We start from the raw sequence: 24643 nt of genomic DNA on the forward strand, positions 1-24643 counted from the left end.
ACCACTTAAAATTGTTCAGTATAAATCTCAACAACTACATGCTTAATATTTAAAGCTATTTTTCTTTTTTATAAATAAAACAATAAAACTTTACTCCAAATCAAACATTTTAATCAAAATGTCGGCCAATACTTTACGTCAAAAATGAAAAATCTTAATTATAGTCCAGTATAATTTGTTATAAATCAATTTAATCGCCGTGATTTCGAAAACAATTTGCAAATAAATAATGTATTGTAATCAGTTAAATTAAAAATAATAAGAGCTTATCGTAATGTTTTTTATTTTTTGTATTTTATTTAAATCATTTTTTAAAATAAATTACATAATATCAAACATACTGGGGGGGGGGGGGGGAAAACAACATGATATATTATTTGTATAGTTAGTAGCAATACAATAAAGATTGATGGGGAAAACTTAATAGGTGTGAAAAACTTTAATCGTTAAAAGTATTGAATGTGTTTGGAAAATCAATTAGTATGTTGATATAAAATTTGTTAAATATGGAATCTTATAACTTTAATTTGATATTAATATATGTATATTGATTTTATTATTCAGTTGGTAACACATTGTAAATATTGGTTGTACAATCAAAAAGTATATATTCTGGGTCCTCATAAGATTCTGAGATAATCTAGTTATATCAGTCCGTATATCAGTCTGTTGACAACATGATAGCGCCCAAACAAAATTAGCTAGCTGGCTGAAATTTTCAAACAAATACTCTCTTTTGATAAGGTTTGTTTGGTATTGAAATATCGGTGCATGCTTTCACTTAGCCCCCCTACAATTGCCTCCCGGATTACTGTTTGAGCAGTCATAAATTTGTTGATTATGCGGCAATTCTGATACAATTTTGAACAAATTAGTTCTAAGTACTTTGAAATTATACTGTAAAGTATGCCGAAAATCGAGTAATTATTTGAACATTCTCAATTGTTTTATAAAAACACTATACAACAAAATCAAATTTTTTCCAAAATTACAAGGTCCGAAAAATAAATTTTGGTAGAGTAGACAAAACAAAAAGACACGTGTATCGGCGTTTTGAAAGTTTACATCTGAATTTCATTTGAAGGGGGGTTAAAGTTTCCCAACTCTACCACATTCTTATTGTTAATCGGCATAGGAAACCATGTGATCCTTACATTTTAGGTATAAAATGTGTTCAGCAAATTTATGTAAAATGTTACGGAGAAGATTTTTGTAGAATATATAAATCCTTAAGGCATGGGTCTTTTTTGTCCTTCTTTTAAAAAAGTGCAAAAAATACCATTAAAACAGGGATTTAAGGGGTTAAAATGTTCCGCAAAAATATTATCCGTGAAGTTTTACTATGAGTTCCTGTATACACCAAAATGGAAAATTCAATCAGAAAGCCGGAAATAAGAAAATTTGTTTATTGTCACATTTTGATGGTGGGTATACAGGATTCAGTACAGCCGAATATAACACTCTTACTTGTTGTATAAAAAAGAGTAATGTCACTGACTGGTTGACTCATCATCTCTTCATCTCACAGCCCAAACTCGTGAAATTATATACATGATAGTAGGTTACTGTTGCACCGTATATATGTACACCACATTTTGGTACTTTTTGGAAATTTGAACCCTTAAGGAGTAAAAATAGTTTTTATTTTTGTTTTTTTTTTTATATAAGCTCCCACTACGATGCTGAAATTTCTTTGAATACGAGTAAAAATTGTATAACTTTAATAATGGAAAAAAGTACCAAAAAGGGCTAAAACAAGAAAAAGCAATTTTGATACATGAGCTACCCTAGTCACACACAGTTAAATAATATGGTCTTATTTGGAGCTCGATTTTCATGGTACTTTTTATACCCTTCACCATCATGAGAAGGGTATATATAAGTTTGTCATTCCGTTTGTAATTTCTACAGTTTTCATTTCCGACCCTATAAAGTATATATATTCTGGATCCTTATAGATAACGGAGTCGATTAAGCCATGTCCGTCTGTCTGTCTGTTGAAATCAATTTTCTGAAGACCCCATATATCTTCGGGATCCAAATCTTCAATAATCCTTCAGACATGCTTTCAAGAAGTTTGCTATTTAAAATCAGCAAAATCGGTCCACAAATGGCTGAGATATGAGGAAAAAACCAGGACAACCTCGATTTTTGACCTATTTTTGACCTATATCTGGATTACTAAGCCATTAATATAGACAATATGGATATCTAATGATAGATATTTCAAAGACATTTGCAACGACGTATATAAGACCATAGTAAGTTGGACCTACAATGGGTCAAAATCGGAATAAATATTTTTTAACCCGAATTTTTTTTTCACAAAAAAATAGAAAAAACAAAAAAAAATTTTTTAAATTTAAAAAAAAGAATTTTAAATTTAAAAAAACAAATTTAAAATTTAAAAAAACAAATGTAAAAAAAAAAATTTAAAAAACAATCGAAAAAAAATTTTTCCAAAAAATTTAAAAAACAACTGGAAAAAATAAATTTTGTTTACCTAAAAATATTTAAAATTTTGAAGTATAATTTGGTGAAGGGTATATAAGATTCTGCACAGCCGAATATACCACTCTTACTTGTTTAATATATTAAACTGTTGAACTTACCAATATAGAAGTTAGCTGGTATGCTTGTGAGTGAATTAACAATTAGGCATAAGAGGGTTTAATAATAGCAATGGTACCAAAAAGAGAGACCTAATAGTACTTTTACTTTCTTCTATGGTACTTCATGAATTTACAAAAAGTAACAAAAAGGGGTAAGTTTTTGTACTTTTTTAAAACGTATTTTTTCTGGAGCAAATGATCGTAGATTTTAATCGTTTGAGACATATCTGTGTCAGAAATGCTTTCGTCCAAAAAAAAGTAATTTTAAATTTAAAGGATGTAAGTACTTTTTCTTATAATGATACTCTTTTAATACTTTAAACTATTGAACTTTCCAACATAAAAGTTAGCTGGTATGCTTGCAGTTGATGTAAAAATTACGTATAAAAGGGCTTAGTAATAGCAGTGCTACCAAAAAGGAAGACCTAATAGTACTTTTTTATTCTTCTAATGGTACTTTTTGAAATTTCAAAATAAAAGTTAGCTAGTATGCTTGTGAGTGAAGGAACAGTGAAGTATAAGAGGGCTTAATAATATCAATGATACCAAAAAGCGGAACCTAATAGTACTTTTTCGTTTTTCTAATGGTACTTTTTGAATTTGCAAAAAGTACCAAAAAGGATTAAAACATGAAAAATGCAATTTTGATACTTTGGCTTCTCCAGTCATACAAAAATTAAATAACAATGAAGCATAAGAGGACTTAATAATATAACTGGTACCAAAAAGCGGGACCTAATAGAACTTTTTCGTTTTTCTAATGGTACTTTTGGAATTTTCTATAATAATTTAAGTAGAAACTTTAAATTTTACATAAATTTCTTTTTTATTTTTGCTTCCAACTGAGTACCATGCTTAATCAGCTATTTTATAAACAATTTTAAATTTATTAAAATAACTAAATTTCTAAGACTATATCAAGTGTATAACAATTTTTCTTTGTACATTATAATTTATTCATTGATTAATTAATAAATTATTGGAAATTGTTTATACAAAAAACATAAAACACAGGAATTTTCTAAAAAAAAAACATAAATAAATATTTTCAACAAATACAGGGTGATTGGAAATATAGGGTGGCTAACGTTTACTGCTAAAAACAATGTCATGTGTGATAATCAAATCGAATTTAAAAAATGTTTAACCCCCATTAACACGAAGTCTGGTTAAGCCTTAACTAATAGTTATACTGTCGGTTAAAATTATTTTTGTATGAAAACTGTCAGTATAACTATTAGTTAAAACATAACCAGACTTCGTGTTAATGGGGGTAAAAATAAAAATATTTTCTTAGACGCTGATTACCCTGTAATAAACCCTGTATATTTCACAAATTAATTTATAAATAAATAATTAAAACATCTTACATAACATATCAACACTAAACAATTTATGTTCTTAGGAAACATTAAAGATTTACTTTTATGACAAACATATGTTTTCAAATATTTTCACAGCAATTGTTTAAATATTGTTTTAAATATAAAATTAATAAAACAAAACGAAAATAGTAAAAAACACATAAGCAAATATTTATCACCTTAAAAAATGGGTTATAAATAAAAAAAATAACTAAGAAATTTATGATGTCTACATAAAAAAATAAAAAAAAAAACTAATAAATAATCGACTACTAACTACGTCAAAAATATGTACAATCTAGATGAACTAAATATTATTATTATGACTAAGAAGTCGGTATATGTAAAATAAAATAGATAGAATGAGATTTTAATCGAATGGACTTAATGAAAATAACCAATTTGCCTAAAGCAACACTTCAAACATTATAATCGTAATTGTTGATAACACTAATGAGTTTTTAAATTGAAATTTAATTTTAAAAACTTTCCTTAAATATATTTGTTACCAATCGAATTCAACCAATAGGTTCTAATTAATATCTGTATGATTAAATTTTAATTACTGAAATGATTATTACTCTAAATTGTTTAGAAATAATCAGTGAAAAGCACTAATACATTCTGGAAAAACTAGCTGGATTTTGGAAAAATAATTTGACAAATTAAAAATACTTACGTATTGGGGAAATGCAAATTGTACGTCAATTAATTTTTTTAATGATTTATCAATTTATATCGACTTAAATAAACATTCTATATCCCATTGTATGAGAACCCCCATTATCCCATTCTGATTAATATTAATGTGTTTAATCATGAGTAAAATTTTTGGAAAATGGAAGATGTTTTTTCTGAGATATCCTTTGTTCAATATCGATTTTCTTTTTTTGAAATTCTGGCGAAATTTAACCTTTATGTCAACGGCAACATACCTGGGTATGTTTTGCATTTTGAAAATGTTTGGTTAGGATAGGATCATCCGTTTGGAAGATGAAACCCAATTACAAAGTTCCACCCTTACGTCAACAGCACCTGGGTATCCATAGTAAAATGCATGCAAATATAACAAGTAAAAAAGTATGGTCGGTCAAGCCCGACCATATAATACCCTACACCAAGTAAATGAGCAAAAACAGTTTTCTTTTAAAATTTTAATAATTCATATTTTTGAGTGATTTTCGGAAGTTGGCCTTATATGGGAGCTATGACTAATTATGGACCGATCGTAACAAAATTTTGTGACATGAATTTTGTATATATGAAACTTATTTGGAGCGAAATTTGTGTAGATACATATATAAATTAAACATTTATGACCGATAAAGTCCAATTTCGAAAGGACATTTGTATGGGGGCTAGGTGAAATAATGGACCGTTTTCAGCCAGTTTGGTCCTTGGCCCGAAAAAATTATATGTACCAAATTTTATCGAAATATCTTCAAAATTGCGACTTGTATTCTGCGCACAAGGTTTACATGGACAGCCAACCGGACGGACGGACATCGTTTAATCGACTCAGAAAGTGATTCTAAGTCAATCGGTATACTTTAAGGCGGGTGTTAGACCAAAATGTTTGGGTGTTACAAACATCTGCACAAACGCATTATACCATCCACACTAGGTGGTGTAGGGTATAATTATTAAATTGAAAAGTATAGTATTTTTTCAACGTTTTTACCCACCCTACTCCACATTTTTGATAAAAGCGGGACCAAATACATCCCGATTTTCTCCATTTTTCTTTTATTGGACTAATAACAAATGTATATGTCCGACAAAAAAAAGAGTTATTCAAAAATCGTGACTGAGTCTAAAGTTATATGTATTTGAATTAAAAAAATTAAAAATTTGATTTTACGCTAGTATTTGGGAAAAAAGTACTTTTTTTATTTTTTAGTTATCTAAAAAATTTCAAAGAAGGTGTATTAGGAATTTATGCTTCTTGAAAAGCTAACGTTACACTAAATATTTGAAATGAAAATAAATTTAAAAATTTTTGATATGGAGGGGATCAGGTCCATTCAAATAACGCCTATTTTTTATGTAAAATTAAAATTTAGGGCAAAAATCCTCAAATCGCATAGTCGACATCAAAATAAATTTACCTATTTTAGAACGCCAAATATGTTCTCAATTATTTTGTAAAGGGTTCCGATAACCCCGCTCCTGGTGTGGATATTATAGCAAAAAAACTAAAAAATCCCATTTTTGGGATTTTTCAAAACTTTTTTGGGAATTACGGGATTCCTGATTATAAATTTCAAAATTTGTTTTTATTTTTCTAGATCTATTAGAAAAGTGTATATAACTGTAAAATTTCATTAAACCGAAAAATTTCGATAAATAAAAATATTATTTTAATTTGAAAAATTTGTATCTTTGCAAAAACTCAATAAAAAGCATTTTTTGTCATACATATACAACCACTTTTTTTAAAAAACAATGATTAAATGTAAGGGTAAAACTGGTATTTTTATGCTAACGGCAGCCATACACCATTCAAAACGTATGAACATACCCAGGTATGTTGCTGTTGGCGTGCGTAAAGCAGTTCTGCTGTTGACATAAAGGTTAAATGTATATCAAATATTAGCGATTTCGAAATTTTTCGTTTTGTTCCCATTTAATTATAGGTATCCACCACATTAAAATGTCTTCGAATAACATTATCTGTCAGATGCATGTTTTGTAACTCATATACAATATTAGGATTTTTATACTTTCCCTAAATCCTGTAAGTGGTTGCAACATATACTATACACAGAAAAAGCTATTTCCTTTGCGGTTTAAATAAAATATATCCCAATAAGCACCAGACTGAAAATTCAAGCACTTAAAAAATATTTGAAAACATTTAACATTTTTCAAAAAAAAAAAACATATGCCTTGGATTTATGTTTATTTTTTCTGGAGAATGCTATTGATATAAAGTGTAATACAACTATAATTCAATTGCTTGACTATAATTCAAGGCTTGAATTACATTATTATATGTTCGTGCTGTACCCTCTACACTATACCGATTCTCACTTGTTTATATTAGAATAATGTGTGTAAAGATATTACCCAATCAACACCCAATAAATTTAAATTCAAGTATTGAAAATTTAATTGGAATTGAACTTGAATTTCAGTCTCTTTTTCAAGTACTTTTCAAATTATAAAATGTCTGAACATATTTTAAAAGTTTTCTTTTTTCTTAAACATATAATAAATATTAATCAATTTTGTAAAAAAAATAAGAAGTAATTGAAATCAATCTACAAGAAAACTGCACAATAAAACAATAAATAAGCAAGTCGTCCGTCAAAATGAAACAGTGAGTAAAATGGTAACTAACAATAACAAATCAAATGAATATCAATATCAAATGAATAACAAATTGTTTCGTCAGCACATAGAATGCAATATATTCATCTAGCGCTCAGAAATAGTCAAAAATGAAGATTGAATTAAACTGTATTTCAAAGCTTGAATTCAATTATTATTCCTACTTGAATTTCATTGTAATTCAAGGCTGGAATTCAATTGTATTAACACTATAATGTTTGACTTGAATTCAAGTTTCCTTTTCACTGGAGAATGCTATTGAAATCAATTGGAATGCAAGTTGAAAGCAAGTGTAATTCAAGCCTTGAATTATAGTCAAGTAATTGAATTACACTATTTCAATAGCATTCAAAAGCCCCAAAAATTCAAGCACATGAACATTTTGTTGGAATTTAACTTGAATGCAAATGTAATTACGTTTTAAACTTGAAAAATATTTGAAAAAATTAAATATTTTTCAAGCAATAAACATATGACTTGAATTTATGTTTCCTTTTTACTGGAGAATGCTATTGAAATTAAGTGTAATACCACTGTAATTCAATTGCTTGACTATAATTCAAGGCTTGAATTACACTTGCTTTCAACTTGAATACCAATTGATTTCAATAGCATTTTACAGTGAAAATTAAACATAAATTCAAGTCATATGTTTATTGTTTGAAAAATATTTGATTTTTTCAAGTCAAATTCCAACAAAATGTTTAAGTGGTTGATTTTTGGTGATTATTGGCTAAGAACAAAATAAAATTATGCTACATTTGTAAATTTTTTTTTCTAAACTACAAATCTATCAATTTCAAAATTTCTGTAAAATTCCACTTTAAAGTCAATTATTCTTGGACTTGCAAAATATTGATTTGAAATTCCTTTCTTGTGATCGAAAAGAGCATTTTTTACACAAAAGTCGTATTTTTAGTAGAAATCTAATTTAAATAGCCACCGATATTAAAAAAAATACTGCATATTTGGACATAAAATGTGAAATTGGAGAATTTATAAATAATAAAAGATTTGTTCGTTAAGCTATCGCAATGAAATTTATTACATGATAAACTTTGGAATACAAAATTTAAAGGTGGATACAAATACACGATTTAGGAACAACAAAATCCCGCAGTTCCAAGAAAAAACAAACCAAATATTATAATTTTCTTAGTTTTTGAAATTATGCCCATAAAGTTCGTATTTAAATCAGGACTGTTAAAAAAATAATATAGATGAATTGAAATACATCAAAGTCTATAAAATTCTTTCCCTTTTTCAATTCAATATTTGTCAAATGGAAAAAGCATTGTTTAAAAATGGTGACTAAGTCCAAAGTTATATGCATTTGAATTTAAAAAAATTTTAAAAAGCAATTTTTCGCTACTTTTTTTTAAGTTATCGCAAAAAATTTCTAAGAGGATGTATAAGAATTTCTACTTTCTGAAAGCTTAGTTTTCATAAAATATTTTAAAGGAAAACTAATTTCAAAATTGTTGTTACCGAGAGGACCAAGTCCTTTCAAAAAACACCTATTATTTATGTAAAATAAAATGTTAGGCAAAAATTCTCAAATCGCGTATTCGATATCAAAATATAGTAACCAATTATAGGTGGCACAATATGTTTCTAATTATTTTGTAAAGGGTCCCGATAACACCGACCCTGGTATGGATATTATAGCCAAAAAACTAAAAATAACCATTTTTGGAATTTTTCAACACTTTTTTGGGAATTGCGGGATTGCTGATAATAAATTTCAAAATTCGTTTTTATTTTTCCATCTTAAATAAAAAAATCTACTGTGAAATTACATTAAAAACTATTTATGAATAAAAATTTAATTTCAATTCGAAAAATTTTTATCTATGCAAAAATTCAATAAAAACATGTTTTTCATATTTGTCTATGAATTTTTAATTGTCAAAAGTTATCAATATTTTTTGAAAAATAGACAAACAGCTTGAACGAAATTATATTATATCGCATTATAACATTTTTAATTCTATGTATAAATTTCAAAATAATCAAAAAAACCTTCTCCTGTAAAATTTGTGTTTTGTCGCTTACGATAATTTGGAGCTAAGGGCTCGATATGCTTTTACACTATTGTTTTATTGAGGGGACGAACGGTATGTCACGTACGATATTAAATTATATTTATTATAAAATCATGATCCAATGATTGTTTTTATTTAAACATGAAGTATTGTAAAGGAAACATTTTTAGTTTAGTGAAAGAAATTAAAAGAAATTACTTCCGTTTTATGTCACCCTTATTTGGCTCTATATTTTGGACAACAATGTTTCGAACGAACTTACTATTTTTTTTTAAATATAGTGCCTCTGAATGGAACATAAACACCAAATTGTTTTTTCAGAAACTACAAAATGTCACGTACGATGACATGGAATTGCACATATGTTAAGAGTTTTCTATTTTAAAGTTACCCGTGTTAAGATGCCTTTTAGTGACATACTTAGGTCATAAAAATCGATTCTTTTTGGGCTGGTAAAGACATTGCTTTGAAACTTTTGCATAGGATTTTTTTTATTCATGTTTCATTAACAGAAAACTTTATTAAAATCGGAGATAAATTCCCCTCATATTTTGAAAATGCCCGACGACTAAGATATGAAAATTTAAATTACTATAAGAGATAAAGAGCACAACTTATTAAAATCTTGGAAATTTGGATGAACCACAAACAATTTGCAAGCATCGCTATTCCTGGGTGCCTGTGGATCCGTCTTCAAAATTTAAACTCGAATACTCCTCTGCTTTGTTAAACGGATCACCCAGTTAGAAATATCAGCTTTATTTCCAAAATATTTCGAAATTGCTTATTACTAGGAGATCTATTTCCATAGTAATCTGATTTAAAACCAGAGTCTAGTGGATAGAGAGAACTTAAATTAAAATTTACTGAAACTTAAAGAAAAAACTCAATAACATTAAATTTTCCCTCGCAAAACTTATGGTCTGCATTAAAGAATACATAGTTTATGCAGCCTTAAAGGCTTTGACAAAATTAAAAGTATGTAACCCCTTCATTGGTATTGCTTTTATTTGCTCCCTCTTTCAATTAAAATCATACTTACGAGGATATTTGGATGGTTCCTGTTCATGTGCTTCAGCTTCAGTTTCTCTGTCAATTGGCATTGCACTTTTATCGTAACGCACGAACCACCAATATAATGCCAGGAAAATGATTTGCACAACCATGAGGGCCACGAAGCCCGTCTGTTTAGCAGCAGAATGCATTGTCACTGTTGTTGTTTTGTTGTTGTCTGCTGATGAAATAAGAAGATGCTTTTACCGTTTCTTAAAGGCAACAAGATTCAATTGAGGATTTTGCTGCTTTATTTATTTTATATTTATAAGAACACTGTTTTCCTTTTGTGAGGGAGAGAGATACTCTTTTTTTATGCACTTTATTTATTTGAAAGGATTTCAAGGAAATGAAAAGGACATGTTTTTTTCTTCTTCTATAGGTTGGTCTATTTGAACTTTAAATTAACACTTTTAGTTAGATGAACACGTTTTGGGAATTATTAACAGGATTTAAGTTTTGAGTGCACGGTTGGTATATATGAGAAGACACTAACAAAAAGGAATTGATCCTGCACAATACACAACAACCATCAATTCCTTATGCACGACACTAGTTTCTCTTTGTAGCTGTCAACAAAATTTTTCTCGTTTTTTTATTTTTTTTTTTTGGTTTTTTCAACCTATTGGGGGTGTTTAAGTTTTTTATTTGGTAGGTCTTGTGTTGGAAATACGTCTGTTCTTAGCAGACGTTAAAAGCCTTTTAAATTTTTTTCACATTCTATGTGAATTTATCGCAGCGTATGTGCGATTTTATTTTGTTCATTCTTGTTGTTTTTATATTTTTTTATTTTGCTGTTGATGTGAGCATGTGAAAATTGTCTTATTTCTATTTGAATGGATGAGTTTCTATTTGCTATCGCCAGCCATATGAAAATTTTAAATTAAATCGTCACTCGCTCTCTTAAAGTTTAAACGAGAAGACATTATCACAAAAAATGTAGCAAAAACACGTCAAAGTGGTCAGTCACTTCGTCATTTATATATTTTCATTTCAGTTTTTTTTTTTTAGTTTTTTTGCTTGGTACAAGCAAAAAGTCTTTTTGTTTATCTGACAGTCGGTCTATCCGTCCATTAATTCATCCGTCATATACTCTCTCCAACTATTGAAATGTTTAGTTTAGTTTAGTTTGATATATGTGTGGTTGTGTGTTTGTTTTGTTTTAGTACCTACATAGTGATTGTATTTGACATGATACCAAAGTATTCGCTGTACGAGGTGCGAGTATCAAAATGTATTCAAGTCTAGATATGTAGCATGTTGTATATCATTGTGTTGTTTCTATAACCTCCATTTGCTGTATTAAATGGGGTATATTTAGTTTGTCGTTGAGGTTGTAACATAATAAGGGGGCGGATTTATATGTAAATGCATGTTTTTTCTCGAACGTACAAATACAATTTACACTAATTATCTATCCGAATCACAGATTTTGCTGTAAAATGGAATCGTTTTTTTTATATTTTATTAATAATGCATATTTTCTTAGTTTTACTTCAAAATACATATTAACGCACAGTTACTGCTCATCATAAGCATTTGTTAAGAGCATAAAATTAAGGTTGGATGCTACTTTACAGCACGATCAACATTTTAATGATTTTAAAAGGCAAGTCGAATGGTGGAGGCTTTAAAGATTATGACGTTAAGCAAATGTTAATCCCTAAATATTAGAAATAACATATTCATCGTTTTTTCAGAAGAACAATTATAATTTAATTGTTAGTATACTGCTGGGAACTCTGTTGTGTATTTTTTGGGCATTGAGTGATCCATAGTTAATTATTTTATGTTTCTGCACAAAAATATAATTGCATATTTTTTAAATTTTTAGGGCATATTTTGAATTGACTTCGTTAAATCGAGAAATTACGCGACCGCTAAATGTCTTGATTGTTTGGCCAGCTGTATGTTTCGTGTCGCCGATTGTTACGAATTTGCAATAGCGATTTGTATTTAATGGTCTGTAACGACTGCCTGCAACATTCATCACATTTATGAACATATCCATCAGCAGAAACTTCTACTTATCAAAAATGTTGATAGCATGAGGTTGATTAGCATTGTTTTTAAGTATGACAACATTAAATGCTTACATTAACATCGAAAGCTCTAGAATTCGAATATACTAGTTTTGGCCGCTAAGAATAATCCAGAAAGTGTATAATTAAAGTGTGTATAACTTCTTTAAGTTGATAATAAGTGCCGCTGAAGCACACCGAAGCTTTTGGTGAATGCGTTTCATCGGTTTCAACGTACGACAGATTGTTTGTGTGGTTCCAAAGTGGGTATTATGCACGCAGAGAAAAAATATAGTTGGGCATGGTTACTGTAACCATTTCAATATTGTTACAAGTTTTTTAACTATATTATAGTCACAGTAAACATTTACATGATTGTGGTAACCATAATATGATTAATTTACGATTCACATGATTGTATCAACCATATATATGGTTGCAGTAAACAAATATATGTTTGTGACAACTATTCATATGATGAAGGACTGGTAAATTGGGTACCATACGAATTGAAGCCGAGCGACCTTGAAAGACGATTTTACATGTCCAAAATGATGTTAGAACGCTATAAAAGAAAATCATTTTTGCACCGAATCATTACTTGCGCTGAAAAATGGATCCATTACGATAACCCGAAGCGTAAGAGATCGTATGTTAAGCCCGGCCAACCAGTTGAATCGACACCAAAGCCAAATATCCATGGTTCTAAGGTAATTATATCTATTATGAGCTGCTGAAATCACAAGGATCCTGTACCGAACCCAACTAATTCGTTTGAAGAGAGCATTAGCCAAAAAGCACCCAGAATATGGCAGACATGAAACCGTAATATTCCATCATGACAACGCTGAGCTACATTTTACAAAACCTGTTAAAAACTATAAATTAGTGGTTGGGGAATTTTGCTTCTCCCGTTTTATAGTCCAGACAGTGCGCCGTCCGACTTCTATTTGTTTCGATCGAAGCAGAACGCTCTCTCTGGGATATGCTTGACTTTGGCTTGATTCGTTCTTGGCCTCAAAAGATGAGCAGTTCTCTTGGCTCGGAATCCATATGTTGCCAGAACAATGGCCAATACTTTGAATAAATTTATATTGTACAAATGCTTCAAAACAAAAGCCAGAAATTTGAAAACATCCCGCATTTTTAAGTCTTACACCCAATAAATACGAAGCTTTTGTTTATTTTGTTAACGTAAATGTAACGTTCTCAATCATATTAAAAGTTCTAATAACAAAACAAAATCCAATATATTAACATGACAATTATCAACAGAAAAAATAATTATGTTTCAAATCACAGATTTTTTTCCATTTTTCTGGCTGCAGTCGAAAAAAAGTTATATTTTTTTGTAGCGTTTTTGAATCCATGTTTATTAGTAATATATTGTAAACAAAATATATGGCTACTAAAGTTTTACAGATAAATGGAAACAGGAAAACAATTTTCAAAAAATTTATTTATTATGTTTTCTCTTCAAAGACATGCAAATGTCGCATTCATGACTCGGAATTTAATTTAACATTAGAAATGGCCAAGTTACGGAAGGACCACTTATTTATGATCTCAGATAACTTTCGAAATACACACAGCCTCAAAAGCCATTTGAATTATGTATATGATTTTTTAAATATAATGACGATCATAAAATCTATACATCGATTCAAATTTAAAAGTTTAAGTTTGTTACAAATTCGGCTGAGTATTAGTTTGGGATCTGAAAAAACAGGTTTAGGTTGGAATCTAATGATTTTTCATTATATTAAAAAAATCAAATAATTCACTGGTGTCTACTCGTTTTTCAGACTGCGTGCAGATGTTTTTGTTGAAAAGAAAATTTTTACATAAAATCGTATGTAAAATATGCCATTTAGCTTTCGTGCTCAGTAAGGTGAATTGGATTTAGTTCATCCGAAATAACACCTAAATTCAATTATATGAGACGAAATAAGTGATATTAAACAATAACAAGACTTTGCCGAACCTTATGATATCCACTACCAATATAATACGGGCACAGATTTTTGAGCATTTTGTATAAAAAAGTTTAATTTTTTATTTTTATTGGATTCTAAGTATAAAAACGAAATGTTTTTAGTCGAACAACTCTTAAACCTTATCTAACGCTGTATATTTATAAATCTGCCTGTTCTCACTAGTTGTTTATACGTTCTCTATTTATTTAAATTTATTTTAAATATAATTTCTTAAAGAACCTCTTCGTACTAGCAATAGCCTCAAACAATTTCTCAAACAAAACATTCGAAAACATCTGTCTATCTGAGACGTCAAGAGAACGAGATCCTAAAGCCTATTTGTTACTCAGTTTGTGTCAGCAAATCTTTTGATTTCGAAATTACGTTCAGCTTAGCTTTTACTATAACAAAGTTGATTTACGATATTGCTAAAGATTGTTTTTAAAACTTACTATCACTCAACTAATATTTGTGTTTAAACAAACATTTGTTTTTATTAAATATTTAAGTTTAAGATTGTTGAAATAAATTGTTTAGTGAATATTAGCAAGAGGTTAATTTCATGATAACCCGGGAAACAAATTTCTTCTGTCAAATCATTGTTGTCAAAATCTTTCCTTATCACATCTATTATTTGTCATTATATATAACCTTTAGCATTGACATCAAATAAACAAAGGTCGGTTTTTTACTTTGATTTATTTTTTGTTCTTTTTTTTTAAATAATATTTTAGGTCATATTTTCGACAAAAACATTATATCGCTATGCTTTTAATATTAAATGCAAAACGGTGAAAGAAAACTTTGTGTTACTATGCTATCCATAATTTCTCAAATATTTTAGATTCGAGATTTTATTGTGAATAGTTCGTTATTGTGAATGTTAATATTTTTGAAAAAAAAACGAATATTTCTCAAACGATTTACTTAAGAAATTTTCACGAATGATTCTATGAAATACTATTAACTGCGAATCTATAGCAATATCGAAACTCAACTGTTAATAATAACTCTGGCGAATATATTTCGATACCGGTAGACCTTTTTTAATATTGAGATCGAATCGCTAAATATGTTATGAACGATTCACAATTGTGAATGCTAAAGATTCGATGAAAATCACCAACGAACCTTCTAAATAAAAAAAATACTGAACTACATATGAGATCGTTCTCTTTTCTCCTCGATAGTCGTTCTCGAATGTTTTTTTTAGCAAATGTTCAATGTCGATTTCATTATATAAAGTCGTAGTGAAATGGGTATATGTATGTTCTTAGTTGTTTTAGGGTATTTCAACAATTCGATAACACCTTATATTCTTCTCACATACAACATTTTAAAACTATTTGCACTTCGCTTTAGTTTAGTTGAATTTATTTAGCAGAAGATAATTTTATTTTAAATTTTTAAAATTGCTGCTTGGTTATTTTTTTTGTCCAGTTCATTTTCTAAAATGTTTGCTCTGCATGGCTGTGGCAATTTGGCGTTTAATATTTGTTTCTACCTCGTTTTACTATTTTTTTTATATTTTTGTACTGTGTATTAATGCAATTTGTAAATTTTCGTTAAAGGGGTAGAACATATAAAAATAAAATAAAAAAAACATCTATGTATGGGGGTGCACTTTATATTCTCTAATTTATTTAATTTCATTTTATTCTAGTTTAAATATTTAATATTTCAATTGGTTTCTATTCACTTTTACATGAGAGATTAGCAGCAGAAAAAATAGGTCAAGTTCATGTTGAGCATTTTATGGTATGAATTTTTTTTTCAAATATTACAAGAATTGGGAATGTGTTTACTTAATGTTTGATTTGCTACTCATATTCAAATAGTTCACTTGTGTAGACTACTGGAAATCAATTGATTTGTTCGAGTGCATGCTAGTTTTAGTATTTTTCACTATTTTTTTTTAGGAAATTTCCAATTTTTGTAAAAATAGTAAAATTTGGAAAGCAAAGGAGCAGTCAATTGATTTGTAAAAAGTTTACTTTCATAAGTTTAGTGAAAGTGGGAAATACATAGTAGGAAATACAAATCTATCATAAGAAATTTATATTTTTATAGAATTTTTTCTGACAAACAAACGGCTAAGACATTTTATATAAATTACAGAATCCTAATATTTTTAAAATTTATTTTTAAATTCTAATTGATTTCAAACTAAAGTATCAATCAGTATGATGTCAAAATAACACCAAACGTTGTCGATTTGTCAACGTCCCACAGTGGCGCATGTAAAATCAGTGAGGTTGAAAAAATCAAAAATTTCATGTGCCCCTAAAAAGTATTCAATAAACCTATTTTACAGGAAACTGTCCAACGATTTCAAATATGGGCAATTCCATATCATCGTACGTGACATTTGTACGCCTATAGAGTAGAATAGATTTTGCAAAAATAAGAGTATCTGAAAAATAATTTGGTCTTTATGTTCCATTCAGAGGGTACTATATTTAAAACAAGTAAGGAAGTATGGTCGGTCAAGCCCGACCATATAATACCCTATACTAAGTAAAAGAGCAAAAACATTTTTCTTTTAAAATTTCAATAATTTATATTTTTGAGTGATTTTCGGAAATGGGCCTTATATGGGGGCTATGACCAATTATGGACCGATCACCATGAAATTAGGTCGATCGTTAAGTCGATCGGTATACTTTAAGGTGGGTGTTAGACTAATATTTTTGGGCGTTACAAACATCTGCACAAACGCATAATACCCTCCCCACTATGGTGGTGTAGGGTATAAAAATAAATATGTAACTTCTAAACGGTAAGTCCGATTTGAATGAAATTTCACATGCACAAAGTGAAAGTGTTGTCGTGTTTAAGTTTTGAAGTTGGACCTCATGGACCCATCAGGGGTAAATTTTTACTTAATTAATTTGTCACGTAAAAAACATAAGGCAGACATATTATATATCTGTGGATAGAGGATTTTGTCTGCTTTGCACAATTAAAAAATTCATGGAATACTTTTTTGAAAAATATGACAAACATTTTTTTTATTGAATTTGTATCTACGCAAAAAATGTTTCAAATTGAAATTAAATTTTTATTTATGAATAGTATTTAGTGAAATTTCACAATTATACAGAATTTTGTATTTAAAATGGAAAAATAAAAAATTCCCAAAAAAGTATTGAAAATTCCAAAAATTGGAATTTTTAGTTTTTTGACTATAATATCCATACCAGTGTCGAGGTTATCGGAACCCGTTACAAAATAATTAAAAACATATTGGACCATCCAAGATCGGTTACTATATTTTGATATCGAATATGCGATTTGGGAATTTTTGCCCTAAAGATGATTTTTTTTATAAAATAAAAGACATTGTTTGAATGGACGTGGTCCCCTCGGTATCAACAATTTTAAATTTTTTGTTAATTTAACATATTTTATGAAAAGTTAGCTTTTAATAAAGTATAAATTCCCTATACATCCTTTTAGAAATTTTTTGCGATAACTTAAAAAGAAAAAAGCCCTTTTTGCACAAAAAATTAGCAAAAAGTCGCCTTTTTAAAATTCGAATGCATATAACTTTGGTCCTAGTCCTTATTTTTTAAAAATTCTTTTTACGAGATAATTTATAAGTTTTTATAGTGCTCGATGAGAATATTCTAAGTGTGTAATCGTAACACAAACGAAGAAATAGGATCGTTTTAAAAATGTAACATACCCGAGGTTTATATCCTACACCACCATAGTGGGGAGGGTATTATGCGTTTGTGCAGATGTTTGTAACGCCCAAAAATATTAGTATACCGATTGACTTAGAATCACTTTCTGAGTCGATTAAGCGATGTCCGTCCGTCCGTCTGGTCGGCTGGTTGGCTGTCCATGTAAACCTTGTGCGCAGAGTACAGGTCGCAATTTTGAAGATATTTCGATGAAATTTGATACATTTTATTTTTTTGGCACAGGGCCTATTGAAACTGGCTGAAATCGGTCCATTATTTCACCTAGCCCCCATACAAATGACCTCCCGAAATTGGACTTTATCGGTCATAAATGTTTAATTTATATATGTATATCCACAAATTCCGCTCCAAATAAGTTTTATATATACAAAATTCATGTCACCAAATTTTGTTACGATCGGTCCATAATTAGTCATAGCTCCCATATAGACCCGCTTCCGAAAATCACTTTAACGTGCATAAATCGCTTAAAAATGTTGGTATACACACATAATTCAACATAGTTAAATTTAATATAGACATAAATCACACGACCTAATTTCATGGTGATCGGTCCATAATTGATCATAGCTCCCATATAAGGCCCACTGCCGAAAATCACTCAAAAATTTTTTTTTGCTCTTTTACTTAGTGTAAGTATGTTCGGGTCAAGCCCGATCGTACAGTCACGCCTGTAAAATAATTGAGGTATTGAATAAACCTATTTTACAGGAAGTTGTCCAACGATTTCAAATATGCTACTCTTATTACAATCAGATTTTTTGTGGAGAAACTATAGCCCTTCAAAGTTGATTGATTTTTAATATTAAAAAAAAATACCATTTTTAGATAATTTGCTTCCCGTCCTGCCCCATTTTTTACAAGAGGTAAAATTTTGAAAAAAGGAAAGTTTTCAAAAATTTGTTGCATGCAATTTTCGGGAAATTTATGACATATAAACGTGAAAACCCATTATCTATCTATATTAGGGATTGTAGCAAAATTTTAATAAAAATTAAAGTAAAAAAAATTAATCTTTTTTTGAATATTTTACAAAAATTAAAAAAAAAATTAAATCTTATCTGAAATAATTTTAAGTGATAAAACCCTTTAAAAAGACACATAAAAAATCAAAAATTTTAAAAAATATTTTATTTTACTTCCCATAAAATTGATTTTTCAACAAATTTCAACTTTGCTAACCCATAAGTAGGCACATGAATGGCGTAGAACCATTTTCAAACTCTCATTTCATAGGCTAATCAATTATCTATCATATGCCTTTTAAAGTTTTTAATTATCTTATTTGGTTTAAAAGTTATGATTTTTGCAACGAAAAAACTAAAATGGTGTATAAGTTTTTTGCTTACTCACTTTTAGGGCTTAGTTTTTTCATATTATTTTTCGTAGAGAAAGAACAAATTATTCGGGCTTGAATTGTATATGTTTCTGAAAAAAACTAAATGACAAATTGGCTCATTTAAAGGCACAGAGCCAATACAATTCTTTAGGTACTTCAAATACTTGGCCAATTTTGAAGAAAAAATTTAAATTTTTTTTTATATTAAAAAATATTATTTTTAGAAGGCGCTTTATGTAGTTTAATAACGGTTGAGTGGACTCTTTTATAAAATATAACAATAACTATTTTAGCATCTTTTACTTCACCTGTCATTACATTTCTAGAGCAATAACCCCCCAACCATTTACTAAATAAACTTAAAACAAATCCTTAAAATACCAAACTCATCATATCAACATTATTATAAAACTGTTTTCTCTAACCCCTAAAGAATTATAGAAAAATTAGAAAACACAATCACCCATCATCATGTAAGTTTCTTTCTGTATTTACTCGAATGTTTATTATAACCGACATCATTTTAATTGTTATAAAATTACACACAAAAAAAAAAAAAAAATATAACAAAAGTTAAAATGAGATGAAAAAAGACGATAGAGACAAACATTTACATTGCAGGCAAACTTGCAGCAAACTAATTCCATTAATCCCGCAATATGAAAATAAACATTATTTTAAAATTAAAACTGCATACACAGATTAAAACAGAACAACTTTTAATTAAATTTTAAAATTGTGTTTTCTTTTTTTTTTTTTGTTCAACATTTTGCTACTACTAACTGAACAGAAAACAAGAAAATGAAGCTAGAAAAAAAGTAACGACAACTACAATATAATTTGAATTGTTTTTTTTTTTTTCAAATAAGTATCATGAGACTTTGAATGATAACTATCAATTACGATTAACAACAGCTAAATGTGTCTGTGTATTTACATAAATTATAAATTTAATAGTCTATAACTAAATGTATGAAAATAATGTTAAATAATAGTTAACACTTTTTTGATGTTTTATAGATTAACATGCATACAAACAGATATGTATTTACTACAGCCAACTGGGCTTAATCGGTTTTGTAAACAATGCCTTGAATCAACAATTAAATGTGAGAGAATCTACTTGAGAGTATTTGCGTAAGATGCCCTACAGTTGGGGGGTTTAATTATATAAGAACATATATTTAAAATTCTGCTTTTTATACAAAGAATTCTAAAAGTCACATTGAGTTACTTTTTCAATTTCAACCAGCAGTTTCCGTTTGAGCCCTATTTTGTTTTCAACAGACAGACGGAAGGACATAGCTAGATCGTCTTAGAATCTGATGACGTTGTGGGCTTGTTAGCAAAGACCTCTGACTTCAAATAACCCCATTGAATGAAAACCAATGGTGTTAAATCACATGATCTAGGGGCCCAATTCTGATCACCGAAACGAGAGAATAAACGACCTGTATATATCTCATGTAGCATTTGAATTATGGCACTATCTAGATGAAACTACATGTTTTCCACATCAATGTCGTCCAATTTAGACAGATCATATCGCGATATCGAGCACAAGTAGCAGTCACTGCTTGATCAGCCTCATTTTCCAAATGATATGATATTCTCTGAACCCCAAACGCCATCAAGGTGATAATGTTCTTCATCGCTTAAGATGATTTTGATCAAACAATATTCATTATTTTTGAATTTTATTTCCAAATGATCCATCTTTATTTTTTCTTATTATTATTTGGCATCACTTTACTGCGCCAATTTCAAATCTGGCGTAAATTTTGGGACTTTTTTTATATTTCCTAACTTATATGTGTCAGTGTTTATTATATTAAAAATAAATCTGTAGGATCCAAAAGAAAAAGAAATTAGTAACACTAAAAATTTAGCATTTTTATGGTAATTTTTTAGAAAAATAAAAAAAGTACCATCTAAACGGAAAAGTACCAATAAATTCACTTTTAATTGATTCTGTGCTCAACCAACTCAGAAAAGATAAAAAAGTACAGTTAATTTCCTTTATTTTAGATACTCAATTAATCTAGTTAATTAATATTGGTGAAACAAAACTTACCATCAGATGAATAAAACATTCATTTATTTTCTTACTCTTCTCAGTAAATATGTACTCAATTTTATGTTCTTGGATTCATTAATTTAGAAATGTGTGTAAAAACTTCATTAGTTACAAAAATCAAAAAGTACCATTAGAAAAAAAGTACCAAAATGTCACATTCCTATTAGAAAATTGAAAAATACCACTAATTTCTCATCCTTGATCACTGAGAATACATATGACTAATTAAATGATTCATTTGATATAACAAAATCAAAAAGTACTTTTAGTGAAAATATTGGTATTTTTTTATTTGGATCCTTCTCTTTGCTGATTCTTACTTTGCTTAGAAACGAATACAAATTATAATTTCCCATTTGTGGGTTCTTCCTTCACTGGTATGTAATTGATTTTGACTGTAATCATATTTTTAAATTCATTAGTTAATAAAAATTAAAAATAAGTACTTTTAGTAAAAAATGGTGCGTTTAATTCAGGTTCTCTGATTTATACCTCACCCAGAAACTTAGGTGCTAAATGTTAATAAAAGGTTTATTAGTTTACAAACATTAAAAAGTACCCAATAATATTAGAAGATAGAAAAAGTAACATTAATTAAAATTTTTTAAAATTCTTAAGCATGTGTCCCTTGCTAATTTAATGTTTCTATGTCAATTGATATTGAAAAATAAAAAAAATATTGGCTGTATGCCTTAAAAATACGGTATTTGTTATGTATTAATTTTTAGCTATGAACTTTTCCCATCTTTCTGTCTACATCTGGATTGCGAGCAAAAATAACTGCTCATCTTTTGATGCCAAGAAAGAATCAAGCCAATATCGTATATACATATGGGGGATTTCACGTCAAGTGAACCAAATTTTAAAATCGATGTCTTCAAAACATACAATTTTTGTGTTAAAACATTTATTTTGATACTATCCCACTCGCATCCCACTAAGAGACCAAAAAGCTCTTAAAGGAATGGACCTAAGCTTTCATATGAGTAAAAAAAAAATTTAAAACGAGGGCCCATTTTGGAAAAAATTTCGATTTAGCCAAAAAAAATCAAAAATTGTATATTGAGTTAAAAAACATTTATTTAGCTATATAACCCACTCGCATCCCACTAAGCAACCAAATAGGTCTTAAAGGAAAATATAGAAAAAAAATTTAAAAGAGGACCCATTTCGAAAAAAAGTCAACAACGTTTTTGATTTTTCAAAAAAAGTCAAAAATTTTATGTTTTGAGTTACAAAACATTTTTTTTAATAGATATCGAACTCGCATCCCACTAAGCGACCAAATAGGTGTTCAAGGAAAATATCTAAGCTTTATTTAAAGAAAAAAAGGCCCATTTTGAAAAAAAAAATCAAAAAGTTTTTGATTTCGGAAAAAATTATTAAACATTTTTTATTTTTTTAAATATTTTTTTTTTCGAAAGATTGAAGAAATAGCTATCTAAACTATTTGGGACACATTTTGTTAAGAACAATAGGTACTAGTTACATGGATGAGAAAAATCACATGTTTGGCCAAAATGTAAAATTTTGACCCCCTCTAACTCCGAGAGTTCTTGACCGATCTTGTTGAAAAATTGTGTCTGAATTACTATCCAATAGTTCTAACCTAGTGGAAATTTCATCTCGATCGGAAGACATCTATTTTAAAAGTTGGTCCACTTGACGTGAAATCCCCCATATGTATATTGGAAACTCAAAAAACTATACTCTGTTTCAAACTAGCTCCAAACGAATCAGTTGTGTTCTGTACAGGTTCCCTGAGATGGTCTGGCCAGATTTCAGCAGATTTCATAATAAATATGACGATTTTAGGCCCATCAAATACAGAGCATTACCTTAGTGCCATTAATATTTGGCTTTTGATCCGTCTAGTTGGCCAGGCTTCACATACATACGATCTCTTACGCTGTGAGTTATCGTAATTTATCTCTTTTTCATCGCAAGTAATGATTCTTTTATAGCGTTCAAGCATTATTTCGGATATACAAAATCGTCTTTAAAGGTCTCCCAGCTTCAATTCTTATGGTACCAAATGTTTCTGTTTTTAGATGAATCCTGCTTGCAAACGTTTTGAAATTGCAGATTGAGCTTTACAACAATCCTCATGAATCTTTAAACTTATTTGGCTAGCCTGGGTCATCTTTGTTTTCCGTGTCAAAAATCATCACTTCTCTCGCACGTTGAAAACGATTCGAAACACATTCTCCATAAGCTTCGGTGAGCAATCGGTGTGCTTCAGCGGTACTTTTTTCACACTAAAGAAGTAAAGCAAAACTTCCCGCATATGATGATGATTGATTGATAAAAGAAATACGACACTTTCGAAGAAAAAAAACTTAGTTATTTCCACTATAATGTTAAATAACTAAATAACAGATAAGTGCCTTTCAAAATGACATATTAGTTATTAAATCCAAAAACCAAGATACGTCCTCTTATCTCGCATTTTTAAGTTGATGGGTTCTATGTATCTTATTTAGTGTTTCGAAATTCATTAGTTAAGATGATGATGACCTAAATGAAATGTAATTATATTTCAAATTAATGATATTTTTATTATCTTTGTGAAATATACATAAGTAACAAAACATAAACAGTTTATAAATTACAAAACAAAAAGTACTATTAGGATAAATAAATAGCCAATAGGCTTCAATAAATGTACAATATCTTATTTGTGGATTCTTACATCACTTATAAATATATAAGTAGCAAATAATATAATATTTCTATCATATCCATTTAAATTTAATTCTAAATGATTGATGTGGTAAATTCAAAAAAAGTACTCAAATGGAACTTATGAACCCAATTTCCAGTTTCTAGATTAAATAGTTTAGAAAAGTTAAAAAAGTACTCTTTAAGAAAAATAATTTACCATCAGGTCCCCTTTGACTGAATCCAAATACATTAATATACAAAAATCATAAACTAATATTAGCATCAAAAAGTACCAAAAACCATAAAGTAATATTAGAAGAAAAATGTATCAAGTACACTCTTTATCCGAAAAGTACCAAACATGAAATATTATTTATATGTTTTATATTATTTATATTATTTATATGCAGAGAAAAAACATGGTTGTGGTTACCATAAACTAAGAGCAA

The 24643-nt window shown here is 28.7% G+C and overlaps 1 protein-coding gene across 1 annotated transcript in view; it reads right to left on the bottom strand.

Annotated features, from left to right (window-relative positions):
• Rh50 overlaps nucleotides 1–11012 on the bottom strand; it is an 89321-nt gene extending 78309 nt beyond the window's left edge. Inside the window, exon 1 of the mRNA XM_065504701.1 lies at nucleotides 10397–11012. Coding sequence (XP_065360773.1) covers nucleotides 10397–10559 — 163 coding nt within the window. The 5' untranslated portion in view covers nucleotides 10560–11012. The remainder of the gene's footprint in view (nucleotides 1–10396) is intronic.
• Nucleotides 11013–24643: the final 13631 nt, after the last annotated feature.

Source organism: Calliphora vicina, chromosome 3 (assembly GCF_958450345.1).
Source record: "Calliphora vicina chromosome 3, idCalVici1.1, whole genome shotgun sequence".
Lineage (NCBI taxonomy): Eukaryota > Metazoa > Arthropoda > Insecta > Diptera > Calliphoridae > Calliphora > Calliphora vicina.